Source organism: Pezoporus wallicus, unplaced genomic scaffold (assembly GCF_028554395.1).
Source record: "Pezoporus wallicus isolate ANWC-B61680 ecotype Strahan unplaced genomic scaffold, APGP_CSIRO_Pwel_v1 scaffold_2146, whole genome shotgun sequence".
Taxonomy (NCBI): domain Eukaryota; kingdom Metazoa; phylum Chordata; class Aves; order Psittaciformes; family Psittacidae; genus Pezoporus; species Pezoporus wallicus.
The window spans coordinates 1,768,773-1,782,722 of NW_026639769.1; the positions used below are offsets into that span (position 1 = coordinate 1,768,773).

At 45.5% G+C, this 13,950-nt stretch overlaps 1 protein-coding gene across 2 annotated transcripts in view; it reads left to right on the forward strand.

Moving 5' to 3' along the window:
* PRKCH (protein kinase C eta) overlaps positions 1–13,950 on the forward strand; it is a 118,539-nt gene that overhangs the window by 56,863 nt on the left and 47,726 nt on the right. For both annotated transcript variants that reach the window (XM_057416134.1, XM_057416135.1), the window contains 2 exons: positions 185–328; positions 1,063–1,236. In XM_057416134.1, coding sequence (XP_057272117.1) covers positions 185–328; positions 1,063–1,236 — 318 coding nt within the window. The remainder of the gene's footprint in view (positions 1–184; positions 329–1,062; positions 1,237–13,950) is intronic.

A 13,950-nucleotide genomic window follows, 5' to 3' on the forward strand; every position in this document is an offset into this window, starting at 1 on the left:
TTGCCAGTCTCACACAAGCAGCTATGCAAGGTAGTGGTACAAGTGTGCTTTCTGTTCCAGTGGCCATACAGTGCATCTGAACAGGTCCTGAATGCCTAGGTTGGTAGGTTAACTGCATGTCAGCACCTCTGATGCAGAAGTATAATTTCTGTCCAGACTGATGCTTACTTACTTTCTTCCACAGAAACTACTTTCAAGATCTACTTTGAGACATCAGGGAAAAGGCAGCCTGAAAGACAGCAACAATGTTAGTGAAACCTCAGCGAGCAAACTTGGGATCAAAGACTTAACCTTCCTTCGTGTATTAGGAAAGGGCAGTTTTGGAAAGGTGAGAGTTATTTGTGGCTCTTTTGGGGAGAACCATATCCCTTATTTAAGAAGCTGCAAGATGGATGAAGTTATTTCATAATGTAGCACATGGGCTGTCCACTGAAGTATGCTTTGTGCAACAGAGCTGGATACAGAGAGCAGGGAGAAGAGGGAAGAGAAAGAAAGCTGACAGCAAAGTGAAGAGTTGGATATCACAAGAAAGAAAAAAACGACTGAAAGAACAGATGCATGCCAGGGCCTATACCAGTAGTTACAAGTGTGTGTGCTAGCACTCGTTTGGGCGGCATTTCTTGGAGCTTGTGAAGACTTTTCCTTTAAAGGAAACAAGGCAGTGGTTTCAAATGTGGTGAGATGGGGGCTTTGTTTCTCTGATTTGCCACAAAGACGGTGTGGAATGGTATGTTTGAATTTGGTAACAGAGGAGGGAGGTGGGGTTAATGGTACTGCTCAGTGTGTTTGCCCTGGCACAGTGAATGAGCTTCAAGCAGTTAGCCCTGCACCCGACATCACAGTAATGTGTGTGGGTATTTCTATATGGAGGAGCTTGCTGCAAACAGTAGCATATGTGTCATTGATTGTACACTGATGCCCATACTAACAGGCTGACTCACTTGCATCCACAGCCTGGTCATGAGATAACTGACCTTTCTAGTGTGAAAAAATGTGAGAGTCTCTGTGTTGCTCATAAAGTGAAGGCTCAGCCCTTGTAATTCATCCTCCCTTTTCGTTTAGGTGATGCTTGCCAAGATGAAAGAGAGTGGGCAGCTCTATGCAGTGAAGGTGTTGAAGAAGGATGTCATTCTTCAAGATGACGATGTTGAATGCACCATGACTGAGAAACGCATCCTTTCCTTAGCAAGGAACCACCCATTCCTCACCAAGCTTTACTGTTGCTTCCAGACTCCTGTAAGTATAGCCCAGGTGGTGGACAGCCTTCCTCCTGACACTGGCTGGCGTGTTCAGGACAGAGGCTCTCTTCTGTGTATGTAGTATCACACAGTATCACAGTATGCTAGAAATTGGAAGGGACCTCGAAAGATCATCTAATCCAATCCCCCTGCCGGAGCAGGAACACCTAGATAATGTTACACAGGAATGTGTCCAGGCAGGTTTTGAATGTCTCCAGGGAAGGAGACTCCACAACCTCCCTGGGCAGCCTGTTCCAGTGTTCTGTCACCCTCACTGAGAAGAAGTTTCTTCTCAAGTTTAAGTGGAACCTCTTGTGTTCCAGTTTGTACCCATAACCCCTTGTCCTACCATTGTTTGCCACTGAGTAGAGCCTGGCTCCATCCTCGTGACACTCCCCCTTTATATATTTGTATACACTAATAAGGTCACCCCTCAGTCTCCTCTAAACTATAGAGACCCAGCTCCCTCAGTCTTTCCTCATAAGGGAGATGCTCCACTCCCTTAATCATCTTTGTTGCCCTGCGCTGGACTCTCTCCAGCAGGTCCCTGTCCTTCTTGAACTGAGGGGCCCAGAACTGGACACAATATTCCAGATATGGTCTCACCAGGGCAGAGTAGAGGGGAAGGAGGACCTCTCTCGACCTACTAACCACCCCCTTCTAATACACCCCAGGATGCCATTGGCCTTCTTGGCCACAAGGGCACAGTGTTGGCTCATGGTCATCCTGTCGTCCACTAGGACCCCCAGGTCCCTCTCCCCTACACTGCTCTCTAACAGGTCGTTCCCCAACCTGTACTGGAACCTGGGGTTGTTCCTGCCCAGATGCAGGACTCTACACTTTCCCTTGTTATATTTCATCAAGAAATATAGTCCCTGGCCTGGTATAAATGTCTGCTTAGAACCAGGATAAAACTTCTTTGCTCAGGGGTGAGAAGGGCACTGTGCTGTAGTCCACCTGTAACAACTGCTGGGCATTTGGCAAAAAAAATCCTGGCTTGTTCTAAGCTCCCTGACAAAATGGTAATAACAGGGAAGCGTGTCATTTGTGGTATGTATACCTCAGTCCAGGACTGCACATGCACTGCCTGTCCAGCTCAGAGCCTCCTGTGGTATGTGCATGTGGGTGGGAGCTCGTTGCTGATGTGAGTGGTGAGGAGGAGTGACTATGATGAAGGCAGTGGCAGCAGCACTGTACCAGCAAGGTAAGATTGGAAGCCCCTAAGCTAAGCTGTTATTAGGACCAAAGCATTTTCTTCAGTGTAGCTCTTTCAAACTGCCTGGGCTGCTTTCCAGGTGCTTTTTGTCCATTGCTAAACGGTAATAGAGCTTGTTTTTCTCTTAGAAGAGGCAGGAGAAACTTGCCCTTTTAGTTGTGGCTTCACTCCTACATAAACCGAAAATACTGTGGAAAAAAAAAGGGGGTGGGGGGAAGGCAGACAAATGGATCCTGCCACACACCCATGTCTTACTCTTCTCACTGGGGTAATGCAACAGCCAGCTATGGAGTTTTAGAACTGTGCTCATTTAGGGTGGAGCTCTTGGGTAGACTCATGTAACAGAAATTAGATTGAGATGGTTTGGGTTTTTTTCCCCTATATACGCGGTTCGCAGAGCAGCTGTGCTGTAGAGCAGAAACAAAACTTGAAGCTTACTGTTGTCACTAGTAACCAAGGAAACTCCTCTTGTATTTTATAATGTGAAGAAACAGGGCCCATATTTTAATGGCTTTCCTGAAGTTCTCATATAAATGTTGGAGATGTCCAGTATTGGTGCGTGCTTTTTGAAGTCAGATGCAGGATAGCAATGAGTTTTGCGAGCTGTTGCTATGCCCTTTGCTATGGCATTGCTTACTGAATTGCAACGTAGATGTGAAAATAGTAGGTGTGCTGCTGGGCTACGTAGAGTATTTCCCATGAACTTAAGGGAGATTTAAGGTCACCGTGTTAGTACTGTCCGTCATCTTCAAAAAATAAGTGCGATCCGCTATGGGTGCAGACAAGGTCTGCTGGGCTGATGAAGTAATTGCGAAGGCTTTTGTAAAGAGGAAAAAAATGGAAGAACTCAGTCTGTTTAGACTAGCAAATTGAAAGCAAAAAGAGGATCTGATTGATGTCTGCAGATGCTGAACACTGAGGAGGGAAATGAAGCTGTCAAGATGCTGGCTCGGATTAAATGAGTCTAGACTGGCCATGGATACAGTTAGACTGGAAATGAAAAGGAGGAGTAGAGCAGCCTGGAACAGGAATTTCTGGACCAGCTTGTCAGAGGAGTGGAGGGAAGAACCCCTCAGCCCTTGCGCCCAGAACACAGAGCTGGTCAGCCTCTGAAAGGGTGCCAAGGGAGTGGTGCTTGTCACAGCAGACCCTGCTATTGCCAGTCTTTCTCAGGTTCCACTTGAATCTCGCTTTGCTTTATCTGGATTGTCAGTAACAGAAAACTACTTCTCTCAAATAATACACATAACCAAAAAGGAAAGTGTTTACAAAAGTATATTTAAGACTAATGTGGTTCATTTCATCTTTTGCCCATGTTCTGCTCTCAGTGACACCCACTGCAATCCAGAATAACCAGATTTAAATTGCTTATAAAATCATAATTAAATCCCTTTGCTATATTATAGAAGTGATTGCAACAGCAGGGTATTCACTGGACAGAGTTGTTCCAGGAGGACTTAGCCAGGCTGATACAGTACTTGGGGTTTCTGCTTGTTCTTTATATGGCATGGCGTTATCCTCTCCATGAACAAAAACTTAACAGAAAATAATATATATATATATATATAAATTAAGTAAAAAAGAAAATACCACTTATGGCTGCTGGCCAGTGTTTTGAATATTTAAAAATGCTACTTGTGTTTGGAGTTGGGAACAAGGTTACACAAAACAATACCCATTTTCACTTTAAATTACATGGAAGTCACATCACATGTATCACATAGCCTGAACTCTGACATTAACAGTTCATGTCATAAAAAAACAAAGCTTGACTCCAGTCAGCTGTGGAGATCCTGGATAAATAATGAGCTACTGGGCCTGCCTTTAGGACATTGTCGAGAACTAGCCATTTTGAGTCTTCTTACTATTTGTCAAAGTAAAGTCAGAGCCTGATCCCACAAGATGCATCAAGACAGGCTGAGACTAACTGGCAAAGGCTTGTGGTTGGTGCCAAGTTCAGTATAAGTCAGCATTGGAATCTCATACACGTAGGTTAAATTATGTCCTGGGCTGCTTCAGGAGCTCAGGGGAAGTCATTATCCCCTCCGCTTGGCACTGGTGAGGCTGGATATAGAATAGGAGTGTCCAGTTACGTTCCACTCTCACCCTTCCTTCCCCAGTTAAAGGCAAATTGTGGAACCTGGAAAGGAAGGACCTTGGAAGTGCCTGAAATGCTGCAGCAGTTTGAGGACAGAGTGCTCAGAGGGTTTGAGGGTTTGGCTGCATCTGGAGACATTTGAATTCTGGCTCTTGTATAATATTCCACCCAAACCAGCAAACTCTTCCCCTGACTTAAGCAGCCTAGGGGGTAACTTAAACAGCCTGTTTAAGTCTGCACTGTTTAATGTCTGCACTGCATGGTGCCATGTCGTGTAGTGCCAGTAATCTAGCATTACCTGAGCTGGAATAAGTACCAGAAACAGCAATGCATTACTGGAATTCATCTATATTGCTGCTACTTTGCTCACCTGCTTTAGAGCTAGCTGAGGGCTTTTTATGCGTACATTAGCCACTGACGTTTTCCAGAAAGGTTTCTGCTCTCTTGTGCTGCCTCTGTGCTCACTGTGGTCCTAAGTTCGTCCCAGCTGCGGCACAAGTGGTACGTGCTAGCAAGGGCTGCGAAGAAAGCCCAGGGTGAGCCGAGGCTGCCTGCCCTCCGACCAGCCTCCTTGCTGTGTCACAGAGAAATACTGCAGCCGCTAGGTGGTAGGAGCTGCCAGCGTTGTCTCTGCCTGCTATGGGTCACAGTTTTCAGAGCCTGAAGAGGAAGTGTTAACTGCGCAGCAGGCTAGCAGAGGCTGGACGTGGCCCTCTGCGTGCCCACTACTTGGCTGGGCAGTTTTTGACTTGCACCTCCAGATTCCTTTCCTGTGAAAGGCAAGGAAGGAGACCTGCAGCTTCCCTGCAGTTTAAATTGTGCTCAAGTGCATCCAAGTGAGGTTTTCCTTGCTCCCCACATCTCTGGGTTTCAATTCTTTTTTTTTTCTTTTTTTTTTTTTTTTAATTGAAAGCCTCACTATGGGAGCTTTGCAGCTTGCCCAAGCCATTTACCTCTGCTTTTTCTAAGGGCCTTAGAATCATCCTTTAGTGTCGCAGAGGATTATGCTCCTACTCCAGTAATCTGTGAGTTGCTGACAGGTGCTGGGACCTGTGGATAATCGTGGATCCTGTATTAGGGAGCGCACACAAAAAATGCTTGTTTCTGTTTACCTGATGCTGTCATCCAACACCTCAAACATACTGTCCTAGAACAGGTGAAAGAGGCTATGTGTATAAATAGCTAAATCAGTAATTTAATCCTGGGGAATGTGGATCCTGGAATGTTTTAATTAAAAGGAGTTTGCACTAAGAAGGTCCTGTCTTCTTTGGATTTTAGGAACCATCCTTCCTGTGCAGGTGGTTTCCTCTTAAATCCCTTTGTCTCCACTCATATGCATGAGAATGAAGAGGGCTGGGGGAAATCAGCTTCCTATGCAAATAGTGTCAAATAGCTTCTGGGTTTTATGTTTATTGCCCTTATCCCTTTTCTCATGCTTCCAGGGGACCCCAGGCCATGCTGTTTCCAGCACTGTCCTTGCTAGCCTGATCATTATATGGATTTGCTTTGGGTGGCTCTGCTGACAGTTGCTGAGGCACAGAGCCTGCCCGTGCTGTTCCAAAAATAGCGAGACACGAGAACTTGGCAGAGGGATGTGATTTTTCTGTAACGAGCGTCCTTCCGAGATAATAGCTAGCAGGAGTGCTATTGAAGCCAATCGGGACTGGCCCAGGGACTCCAGGGCAGCATAATAATTGAACTGGTCCCATTTTATGAGGGCAGCCTGAAGTCTGGCGCGCAGCTTTGTGCTCCCTTTACAAGCTACGGGCTGATGTCATGCTCTCAACATGAAAGGGGAGGGTTTCTGCACGTCTCTGCTGGTTCTTGGGGCACTCAAGCAGTTCTTCCATGGTCAGCATGGGCATCATGTCATGGGTCACCCACGTATTTGGAGAGAAGCCTTTATTTCACTTCCTAGAAGTGTTGGAGGTAACCTGGAGGCTTTGATGGGCGCATGATTTTCAAGTGAGGGCCCACCAGCCAAAGTGGTGGGACTGAGCAGTGGCTGCTGGCTGGCTGCTCACCCACCCATTAGTCCCCAGGTGCCACGAGAGAGATGTAGGTGCCCTTGTATGTCCAGGGGAGTCCCTCGGTCATGGTCCTTCCAGTGGCTCTCTGTATCGCTCTGATTGTCACCAGCTACTCCACTGTCACCAAATAGGCAGAGCGCAAGGCAGCCCTTGGGCAGAGCATGGCATAGTGGAGGTAAGGAAGTCTGGAAAGGCAGTGGCAGCCTTCCCAGGGCTTTGGTTAGATAAACAAGTGTCCTGAGAGAGGCCTAGGAGCATGCTGGTGGATGGTAAGGAAGTGATGAGGCTTCTTTGATATTCTCTTTGAAAGGCACTGGAGAGGGAGCCCTTTAAAAGCAGAGAGGACAGCTTTGATCATCTCCCAGGCGCTAAACCCTAGCCTTCCTTCTCTGGCATGTTGGGGGAGGCATGACTCCATACATGCATACACCTGACAGCCAAGTGTACTCCTTGGATGCTTTTCTGTCAGCTTTGAGACCTTTTCCCCTGTTCTTGAGCCTTGAGACCATTGCTAACCCCAGGCCACTCTGTTGGAAGACCAGTGCACACTTCAGTTTTCTTGTTGTCAGTCAAAAATCAAGTGAAGAAGTTGATGGGGACATCATGTTTCTGGGCCAGGCATGTTCCAAAAAGCTTGGTACAGTCTAGCATGCTTCCTGGCACCCTGTGTGCACACAAGGCACCCTGCTGGAGACTGGCTTCATAGCCTTTCTGAGGTCAGGCTTGGGTTGTGTTTTACCTGGGACTCTACAGGGGAGAGTTAGGGTTGGGGGGGGGGGGGGGGGGGGGGCTGTTGGGCAGGAAGTACAGGGGAATTCCCTCTCTCCACCTTTCTGCCCAATGTGACTTCTGCAGGCATGTGCATCATGGCATCATGGTGCTCTCACATTGGCTTTGTGACCATGGGAGAAGCAATTTGTTTCTGCCTTTCTCTGGCTCCTGTTTTGTCTAGCACCAAATAAAGGCAACCTGATAAAAAGTATATCTTCCTGTGGTTTTACAATGTCCGTATCCACCAAAACCCATGACATCTTTGCTGGTATGCCAGCTCAAGTTGCCAGTAAATCACATGTGTGAAGACTCCAAAGCCCGGTCTGAAAGGCTCAGCGTTCTCTGTTGTGCACAGTAACACCTTGTGATGGTTTGCAGGAGCAAACACAGTCAGAGTTTCAGCTGGGTTTTCTTTTGTGGGCATAGTGGAAGATGAAACAAGATCTGACTGACATTTCTGATTTGATCTGTGAACTTTGCTGGGTGTCCACACTTAGGGTGCAGAAAAAGGTGATACGAGCTGAAGGGTTAGCTGCCATCATCATGTTGTAGCTCCTGAGTGTAACTTTCCCGCCCCAGTTGTTGAGGGACCATGGATACTTGCATTGTTATGAAGCTGAGAAAATGCCTTTCTCCATCTGCAGTGGCTCATGGGAGAGACTGTAACTTAGACTTACCAAGTTTATTGCAAGGGTAGCTGAAGGAGATGCTGTTGCCAATGGTTAGCCACAGCATGTGAATCTAATATTTTGTCTTTGACCTTAAAATCAAGGAAGTTGCAGCATAAATATGGATCAAAGTGAAAGCGATTCACAAGCAGCCTGAGCCAGCAGGTGCCACTAAGGATAGGGGAAAGGAGAACCAAAAGAAAGGGCAGTCAAAGCTCAGAGAAGAGGTAATTGCGACTCAGCAGTGCTTTAGATTTCAGTCTCTTTGAATCCATATTGCTTTCCAGGTGATGTTTAGGGTGGAAGAATGGATCCACAAAGCCCTCAAAGTAAGCAGTTTCCAAGTGGCCTTTGAGTGTTTTGGCATCCTTAGTTTTCCTGAAGACCTTTGGCTGAGCTTGTAGAGCTCTCTAGCCTCCATGACAGGGGGATCAGAACTAGATGATCTTAAGGTCCTTTCCAAACCTAACTATTCCATAATTCCCTAGCACAGTTTGAGGCCAGCAAATATTGCAGAGTTCAGAGCTGTCTGAGGTTGGTCACTCCAAACTAGAAACACCAATTCCAATAGTTTTCATCTGAACTGGGGGCTGTAAAATGAGCATGATCTTTACAGACCTCATACAGGTCTCTTCTGAGACATCGTGATATCAGCAGCCAGCTGAGGGGGGCAGATGTCCTATAAATCTTTGATTAACAGGTGATGTCTGTATCTTGCTGCATTCTAATTCCTTTTTCCTCAATTTATTCCTCTCTAAATGCAGCCAGCCCTTTGGTTTTTGATCTTTGAAGTGGGAAGGAGTGTTTATGTTGTTTTCTATGCCATTTTAAAAGGTCTGGAGTGGAAGATTTAATTTTGTTTATTCTTTCAATTAGCTTTGATTTTATTTTTTTGATGTTTTGTTTTAAAGGTAGCTAAACTGACTTGCTTTTCTTTTTTAATAGGGATTATACAGGCTTTTTTTTGGTACGGGATTTAAGTGGTTGACCTAGTGTCTGGAATGAATTTAGTGTTTTTTCTAGTTGTGACTTTTGGTTTATTTCTAATAGAAAAAATACAGATGAACAAGAGTGATAAAAGGCATCCTTTTGCATTTATGCTGAGTAAAAGTTTCTACTCAAAAAATGAGCTAATCATGTAATAGTGTACAAATTAGACCATCTGAAGGGGAGGGTATGAAGAGGAAGGATGTACGTATGGTTCACTTGTGTACCCTGAAGGCTGCATTGTTCCAGAGAAATGGCTGAATGAATTCGTGTGTTACAAAAACTCTTCAGTCTATGAGCTTGAGATTTTAGTTGCATGGTTAAGAAAACAGAGACAGAGATTTGGAGGGTGTAGTTAATTTGTGATTTTTTTTTTTTTTTATCTATTTACTTTTCCTGGAGCAGGTGGGAGCACAAACTCCCATCAGCTTGCCCTGCGTTGTGGTTGTCATTGTTCAGCTCTTCTGGAATGAGCTCAGGTTTCAGGCTGTGTGATGACAGGCACACATGTATGCAGAAGGCAGCCTTTACCCCGAGGGACCCCACAGAGTTTATTTATGCAAATGGGAAGAGCCAATTCGTTATTCTCTAGGCGGTGTTTATGTGACTGACTGCCACACAGGAGAACCTGCATTGTGCCCATTACCAGCAGCGTCAGATAGCAGAGTGTGGTTTTAAGTGATAACTGTCCTGTTCCAGGAGTTGTGACAATGACGCCAGTGGCTTTGTTAAAGGAACTAAAACTGAGCCTGGTATGGGGAAGTGGCCGGTGCTTCTCAGAAGCATGCTTACCAGCTGCCCAGCCTGGAGTAGATGCCACATGCACCTTATCCCCATTGAGTGCTAAATTTTACTGCACCCCCTTCTAGCTAATAAAAAAAAACATAACAACAAACCAAACCACCCCAAAACCATCAGAAGAAAGAAACCTTCCTTTTCTCAGCCTTTCATATGTGCACACAGTGATCCCTCCATCTCGATAGCCCCAGGGCTGTATGTGCCGTCTGTGGCATGCTCCCTTGCATGGCTTGATGTTTCCTAGGCAGAAGTGGTTCCTGAGGCTGGTGTGCACTTCTGCAGCCACTGAAGCAGGGAGGTAAAATGGCTGCCAGAGCACCAAAAGCCAGCTGGCAGATGGCTGTAAAACCTGCTGCCTTTCTGCTGCTGCCTTGCTCGTCTGGGAAGTCTCACAAGCGGAGCAGCAGCAGGTACCATGGCAGTCATCACTGCGGCCGTGTTTGGGAAGCGCAACTAATGCGTGCACGTAATTTTAGCTGAGCAAACGTGGCATGGAGGTGTTTCTTCTTCTCTGCTTGATGTAGTTATTCTGATTTGAAATCTTCACCTAACATAAGTCAGTGTCTTGCTCCATCTCGGTCGGGTGAATGTGGCTTTGACACTGTTTGGAAATTGAGGCTGAGCTCATCCCATCTGCTTCAGCTGTTGTGTGCACACATGTTGCTTTTGGTGAGCCCGTTCTTATGACACCTGCAGTCCTCTCTGGATATGAAACACTGCCACATATAGCCCCCCCCTAAACAGCCTGTAAACTTCCTAGCTGGACCAGTACTCAGCTCACAAGGATGTGGTGCATCCTTGGTCAAAGGGCTGGGTATGGGGGGAAGGCATTTCAGTGCAGAGCAGCGCCTGAGTGTGCTTCATGGTTTTGTTACACCTATGAAGATAAACATTGAGAAACAAACCTGTTTATTATTCCTCCTCTGGGTCCTGTGCTTTGCAGTGCCTTGACCTAGATATGGATGGCTACTTGCACTGCTGGGGGAGTTGGACATGTGGCTTTCCAAAGGCTAGTACAGTGACAGCACGGTTTATTTGCACGCTCCCAGCAAGACCTAAGGCAGATTGCTTTGTGTGGGGGTTGTGGACCACAAAGGGATATCAGGAACGCTGAGAGTGCTGAGGGAGCCTGCCAGCTCCTGTAATTATCTTGTAATAATTTGCTTGCAAGCTCCCTGAGCCCTGCTACTCTTTTTTTGGAAGCAGTAAACTTTTGCTGGGAAGCAGTGACACAGCTGTCTCTGTATGGAGATAATTTTGAAAGCCTGCCTTCTGCTCTGCAAAGCATGAGCTGCCAAAACAACGAAAAACTACTGTTTTCATGGGAAAATCCTTTGGCTTCAGGGAACTCAGATTGAGCCTAAAGCTGATTTTCTGAGAAGTTGTGTGCATGAAGATGAATGCAATTAATACATCTTTTTTTGTTGGGGGGGGGGGGGAATTGGACTATTGCTTTAAACCACATTTAACCAGGTCTCTGTATCCTCCAAATGCTGCCTTACACGGTAGCTGGTAGCTAATGAAGATGCTTGGGTGGAATTACTGCTGGGATGTGTCCTTGGTGAGTCAGCTCAGGCCCTTGTCCTGCAGAGAAATCAGTGTGTGCAGAAGCAGTGTCTGGGAGAGCTCTGCTGTGAATGGGATGTGCAAGGCCTGTCCAAGCCTATTCCTGGTAGCTGTGGAGGCTGGAGAGCAGACACCCGTTGGTGTTTTGCAGTGGGTTTCCTGAACCTCTGCTGATGACTTTCTTGAGAGAAACTCTCTCTGGTCCATGCTGCCCTTGGCACAACAGCTGTTGTAGGGCAGATAGGGAAGGCAGATTTGCTATTCTGGTCTGCAGATAAGAAATATTTCTTTCTCCAGCTCCTCCCTCCGTGTTTCCTGAAGGGGGCAATGCTGCTACCCTGTCCCATTTACTTAGCATGAAAGCCTGTGATCAAAGGTGAGGTTCTCATCTTTCTTCGGATGTCTTTGGTCTTGTGTAGGTTGTACATGGACATCAGCTAGACTTTTAACTAGGAGGAGGTGTAAGTTACCCATCACACTGATTTTTTTGGGTCATGCAGAGGGAAAGGATGCTCTTCTAATAAAATCTGTGTTGTTTTTTTTTTATTCTCCTGTGATAATGAAGAGGAAAGGCATGAGGGTACAAAACAGCTTGCTTGTAGAGCTGGTGAGGGCAAAGGGCTAAAGTAATGTTTGAGTTCGATTTCATAGTGCTTGTGTTTGCAAGGGGCAGTAACTAGTATGTGGATTGTCCCACCCCGTGGCTTTTGCACTCAGGGGACTCTCTTCAAGCCCCACCAAAACCCCACTAAGACAACAGGCAAATGAAGCTTTGAAGGTATGTATAATTGCTATCACACACTGTCCTTAAGACATAGTATGTGATTCGAACAGCCCCTGTCCTGCTAATAGACAAATACATAGGAATAGCAAATTAAAATTTAAACAAATAAATTAATTAAAAAAAAAAACACAAAACCCAAACACCAACACCCCCCCACCCTGAAACCTCAAACAGTTCTCTTGCACTGAAATTGGCAAGGCTAATCTCTAGCTGTAGGTCAACCTTGAAATGACCACACGTGATCTCATGGACTTTATTTCCTCTGAGTATTTCTTCAATTTACAGTAACAATTGCTCTGCGACTTATTTATCTCAATCCCAGCCCAGAAATGGTGCAATGTGATTTCCTCATGTGGCTGCCACGGCTGCAAAGGCTTTCACGTCACTGTTTCCTGTTGACTCAAATGCTCTTTTCTTACTCTTGCCAACGTCAAACAGAGATAGCAGATGAGGGAAGACTTCTGAGCAATGCAAAATAGAAAAATAGGAATAATTTCTTCACAGAGAAGGTGTTCAGGCATTGGAACAGGCTGCCCAGAGAAGTGGTGGAATCACCTTCCCTGGAAATGTTCAAAACTGTGTAATGAGGACATGATTTAGTGGTGGTCTTGGCAGTCATGGGGTAATGGTCAGACTTGATGAGCTTAAAGCTCTTTTCCAATCTAGTTGATTCTATGAGTAGAAATCTGAGGATTTCAGTATTAAGCCCTGTCAAAAAACACTCCAGCTTTCAACTTCTAATTCTCACTGATAGTCCCCAAGAAAGGATGCACATAACATTAAATCAGGTCAAATTTTCAAGTATCTGAACTGTCTGTTGTTTTAAGATTTCCTGGTGCCATTTAAATCTGTTTATTCACTCTTAATCTGCCTGCTGCAAAATTGCCTTCCTCCCCCTGCACCTCTTCCCCCCATAAAATAGCATGTTCATTTTATTTCTCAGTGGTTCCTGGGAGAGCTGTTGGTCTTTGCAGTTTGTCAAGCCGATGGTGCTTAAGAGTGAAAATGGAAGACTGCCTGGTTCTTAGATGCTGTTCCCCAACGGGTGGTTGTTAGTGTTCTTTTTGCTAATACGTTGCCAGGCATGTAGCAGGCCAGTGCACAAATGCTGTATCATGAGCAAGTTATAATACCCATCCTGCTTTTTTCTTCAGATGCCCCACAGGATTTCTAAATGTTAGAATACTGGACAGACAATTAGCTGGACCTGTTAAAAAAATAAATATATATACATATATAGTTCAAAGTACTGTATTTGTACTTGACTTTTGAAGTGAGACCATGGGTGGAGGTGAGGCGTTATGATCTTTAAGGTCCCTTCCAGCCCATACCGTTCTGTGATTCAATACCAGCTCAGGTTTACAGTTAGTCTGAAGCAAGAGCTGTTTGTAACAAAATGCTGCTAACACCATGACAGCAGTGATGTGCATGTTAAGCCTGGCTGTTTCAGTGCTCACTGGAACATTTGAGAAAGAAGTAGTATCTCTTTTATGCATCGTAATACAGATGAGTACATCCAAAAGATAGATGAGTACATCCAAAAGGGCTGTGGGGGTTTGTCCACACTGGAGAAGCAGTTTTATGCTAGGAAGAGTTAACTTTGTTTCCCTGAATCTCACCTTTAAGGAAGAGCAGAAAATATATGCATGTTCACTTAACTGTATTCATGTTTATACAAGCATTTATATTACTTATTATAAACACACCCCCCCCCCCCCCCTTGTCGGGTTGCTGCTAAATTCCTTCCTGTTGGAGATCTGGCAAAATGGATTTCTTTTGTAAGTGTGGGCTTGA